General features: G+C 34.1%; 2 protein-coding genes across 3 annotated transcripts in view; both read left to right on the forward strand.

Annotated features, from left to right (window-relative positions):
* Positions 1 to 6: 6 nt before the first annotated feature.
* Positions 7 to 2,277, forward strand: LOC104807933 (putative casein kinase II subunit beta-4). Of its 2 annotated transcripts, none has more exons than XM_010533386.1 (6): positions 7 to 85; positions 497 to 700; positions 899 to 999; positions 1,126 to 1,300; positions 1,372 to 1,487; positions 2,114 to 2,277. In XM_010533386.1, exons 1-6 carry the CDS (start codon positions 25 to 27, stop codon positions 2,171 to 2,173), a joined length of 717 nt encoding a protein of 238 aa, XP_010531688.1. In that variant the 5' UTR covers positions 7 to 24; the 3' UTR covers positions 2,174 to 2,277. The 2 variants fall into 2 exon arrangements, with proteins under 2 accessions (XP_010531688.1, XP_010531689.1); XM_010533387.1 differs by lacking the exon at positions 2,114 to 2,277 and adding an exon at positions 1,754 to 1,854.
* Positions 2,278 to 3,707: 1,430 nt separating this feature from the next.
* LOC104807969 overlaps positions 3,708 to 3,778 on the forward strand; it is a 2,965-nt gene continuing 2,894 nt past the window's right edge. Inside the window, exon 1 of the mRNA XM_010533437.1 lies at positions 3,708 to 3,728. Coding sequence (XP_010531739.1) covers positions 3,708 to 3,728 — 21 coding nt within the window. The remainder of the gene's footprint in view (positions 3,729 to 3,778) is intronic.

Below are 3,778 nucleotides of genomic sequence, written 5' to 3' on the forward strand. Positions count from 1 at the left end.
GGGAAAGAGAGAGAGAGAGAGAATATGGACGAACTTGAGGGGTCCTCGCTCGCTCAGTCGAAGAACGAAGATTCCGACAATGGCGGTAAACGGAGACATTTCTTTTCTGAAATTATAGTTTCTTACGTTTTCTGCACGTTCTTCTTGATTATCTCCTTTCGATTTCAACTTTATTGTGCAGAACTCAGTTCGTGTTTCAATATTGATAAGCGAATCTCTCTGTTTTCGTCCTTTTTGATAGTGATTTCTACCATTTTCTTGTCAGTTTCAGGCCATTTGGCTAATTTCTTAGAAGATATTTGGTTTACAGGAACACCAGTTTGATTTATACTGCCGTTTGTTTGGATCATTTGCCTAGTTTTTCTGCTGTGACTTAGTTCATGAGGTGTTGCAATCAGATTCTTTGCTGATGATCAAGAAATGGTTCATCAGTCACTGCTGAGTAGAAAATGTTAGCTGTGATGACCTTGATTCTTATTTTAACTTGATAATGCAGGCCGACACGGAACAGACAGTGCTGGGGATTCAGATTCAGATTCAGACCCGTGGATCCCGTGGTTCTGCAGCCGTCTTGGAAACGAGTTCTTTTGTCAAGTTGACGTCGATTACATAAAGGACGATTTCAATCGCTTCAATCTGAGCCCTCAAGTCCCGCACTATCGCGATGCTCTCAGTATGATCTTGGATGAGAAACCCGGCGGTAAGTCAGACATAATGCTCTTATAATACACAGTTGCGTTTAGGGGGGGACTTTAGTCGGTTTTGGTTATTTCGGTTTTGGAAAAATCATTACCCGTTCGGTTTTTATGTCGGGTTCAGTCTGGTTTCGGTTACATGTTATTCGATTTCCCATTACAAATAGTCTCATTGAAATGGTTGGAGGTTTGGTTTTACACAGGTGTTGCAATTACAGATGAGCGGGTAAAAAAGGCTGCCAAGAAGCTTTACGGTTTGATTCATGCGAGGTATATACTAACTAAAGAAGGGCTGGATGCCATGGTGAGGTTCTCTCCTCTTTTTCCCCAATTGTGCAGCTATATATATATATACACACACATATACACATGGTGATAAATAAACATGGGGGGAAAACAAATCCATCATTTGAATTTGGTGGTGCAACAGCTGGAGAAGTTCAAGCACTTTGAGTTCGAAAGATGCCCGAGATATTGCTGCTATGGACAAGCCTGCCTTCCTGTTGGCCTGTCGGATCTTCCCGGGAAGAACACCGTGAAGATATATTGTCCGCAGTGCAAAGACATCTACTCTCCGGCGTCTCCGCAGGACAAGTATCGAGCAAGTATCCTTTTTTTTATGGGATGATATTTTTTTTTTTGGTGGGTTTTTTTTTCCCTTAAGAAGAAGAAAAAGGGGTGGATGGAGCGTATTTCGGGACGACATTCGCGCACGTGTTCCTGATGACGTACGAGGAACTGAACCCAAAGAAGGAACCGCAGAGATACATCCCGAGAATCTTCGGATACAAGGTACGGAACCCCTGAAATTCAAAGGTGAAGGTGGTGACAATATATAGGAATCGGGGATATACTAGGATTCGATTATTTCGATTTTAGAAAAAATTATTATATGAAATTTAGTTGGGTCAGTTTTATCCATAAAAATACTCACTTTTTAAAATCAATTATTATTTTTTATTGAATTCGGTTTTTAAAAAGTTATAAACATTCGATTTTATATTAAATTCGGATTTGATTAATCATTATTTGTTATTCTTATTATGTTTGTATCGAAGGTGGAGGTGGTGACAATATATAGGCAGACGATGATATATTAGGATTCGATTGTTTCGATTTTGGAAAAAAATATTATATTAAATTTGTTTGGGTTAGTTTTTTATCCATAAAAATATTCATTTTTTAAAATCAATTATTTTTTATTGAATTTGGTTTTTAAAGAGTTGTAAGCATTCGATTGTTGTATTAATTTCGGATTTGATTAGTGATTATTTGTTATTTGATTAAAGATAAAATGCTGTACATTTAGTTAAAAACAGATGATAAGCTTTATTTTCATAAATCATAATCTTCATTTTCATATGTAATTATTAATTATTCTTTGACGTCTGTTTCATGTCAAACGATGTCGTTTTCAGCGCGGGGCCCCGCAGGAGGGAATTTCGTCTTCTTCGACGGCTTCCAAACGGGGAAGGTAGGGACACGCGTCGGTTAGGTGTACGGAACCATTCTGGATTAAGAGACTAACGGTGTCAAAGGACTTTTCCACTCCTGATATTTACGATTCTGCCCTTCCTTTTGATCGAGAGGATTCCTAATCAAATCTAGTCCTTTAATATAGAGGGTTTTGAAGTTTTTAAAATTTAAAAATAAAAAAAAATTGATAATTAAGTTTTTATAAAAATAGTTTGGCTAAAAATTTGAAAAGTCATTTGCATAATCAATGAAAAATTAAAAAACTCTTTTTTTAGTATACAAAAAAACCAAATCCAAAAACTAAAAACCAAAATTAAAAATTAAATTCAAAAATTAAAAAATAACTATATGATTGAAAAACCGCCTATATAAATATATATATATACAAATTTTTTATTTATGTAAAATTTTACAATTTGAAAGGGTTAATCTTTCTAGTCGCATACACGTCGAATATTATATATATATCAATAACGAGTTTCTATCAAACAAAATCATCCCCAAATATACAAATAAAATCAAAGGGCTTTTTTAAAAAAAAATACAAAAAATTATGAGGCCCGTTCTCGAAAGCTAGTTGCAATTAATGATTGGGGGGAGCCTAGAGCTCTCTTGTCTTTGTCCATTTGGCAAACAAATGGTTTGAAGCACCCAGATTTAACATAAATCAATATGAGTTCTCAACCCCCAAGTTTGAAATAAAATAAAATAGTTGTTGGTCTTTGAAAGGAATATCCTGTTATGTTTGTATGTAAAGGATATGTATTATTATTATTATTATTATTATTATTATTATTATTATTATTATACTTTATGATGCTGATTAGAAGTTGTACCATCACCTATTTCATAGTTTTCGATTTAAATATAAACTAGCAAATTATTTGTTAATTATACGAACAACATGACTATATAATTGTAATTGAATCGAATCCGATATAAAATTGAACGATTATATTTTTTATAAATTTAAAAAAATTAAAATCGAATCGAACCGAATCGATTAAAAAAAAATAACCGAGAAACCGATAATTTTTTTAAAAAAATAATTTTTTTACAATAAAAATACTAAATACAAACCAAATCGGGAAAAAAATAACCGAACCGAAGTTTTTTTATTGAAAACGAATGACTATAATTTTTTTATAACCGAAATAACACAACCGAATTCAAACTAAAATCCGAATTGGCCACACTAATCTTAAATATCATATTACACCAATATTTATCATATTAGACCAATAAAGAATAAAAAAAGGAAATTAGTAGTTGAGTGACGTCCAAGAAAAAGGCTGAAAGAGGACGAGTGGCATATCGGTAAATAGGCTAAACAACGGGGACTGTTTTCGGATCTGTGCCTTGGCTTCAAAACGGAGTTCTTGTTCTTTATTTGTTAAAAACTAGACGCTGTTCCAAGGGACCCAAAATCAAAATCAGAGAAGCACTTTTGATCGCTGGAAACCCTAAATTCTCAAGAACCCTAATTTCCATCGCTCTCTCGATTCTCTCCTCCCAAATTCCATCTTCTCTATGTAAATGCTTCTGAATAAATCATCTGTAGCTGATCGTCGATTTGTCGGAAAAGAACCAGCCGGTTGTTTCTCTTC

The sequence above is a fragment of the Tarenaya hassleriana genome, unplaced genomic scaffold (assembly GCF_000463585.1).
Source record: "Tarenaya hassleriana unplaced genomic scaffold, ASM46358v1 Cleome132, whole genome shotgun sequence".
Classification (NCBI taxonomy): Eukaryota; Viridiplantae; Streptophyta; class Magnoliopsida; order Brassicales; family Cleomaceae; genus Tarenaya; species Tarenaya hassleriana.

Excerpts from the sequence above, each read along its gene's own strand:
- LOC104807933 (XM_010533386.1), top strand. The coding sequence starts at position 25 with ATGGACGAACTTGAGGGGTCCTCGCTCGCTCAGTCGAAGAACGAAGAT. Across the intron at positions 701-898 it reads CTTGGATGAGAAACCCGGCG|GTGTTGCAATTACAGATGAG; the intron begins GTAAGTCAGACA and ends GGTTTTACACAG. Across the intron at positions 1,000-1,125 it reads AAGAAGGGCTGGATGCCATG|CTGGAGAAGTTCAAGCACTT; the intron begins GTGAGGTTCTCT and ends GTGGTGCAACAG.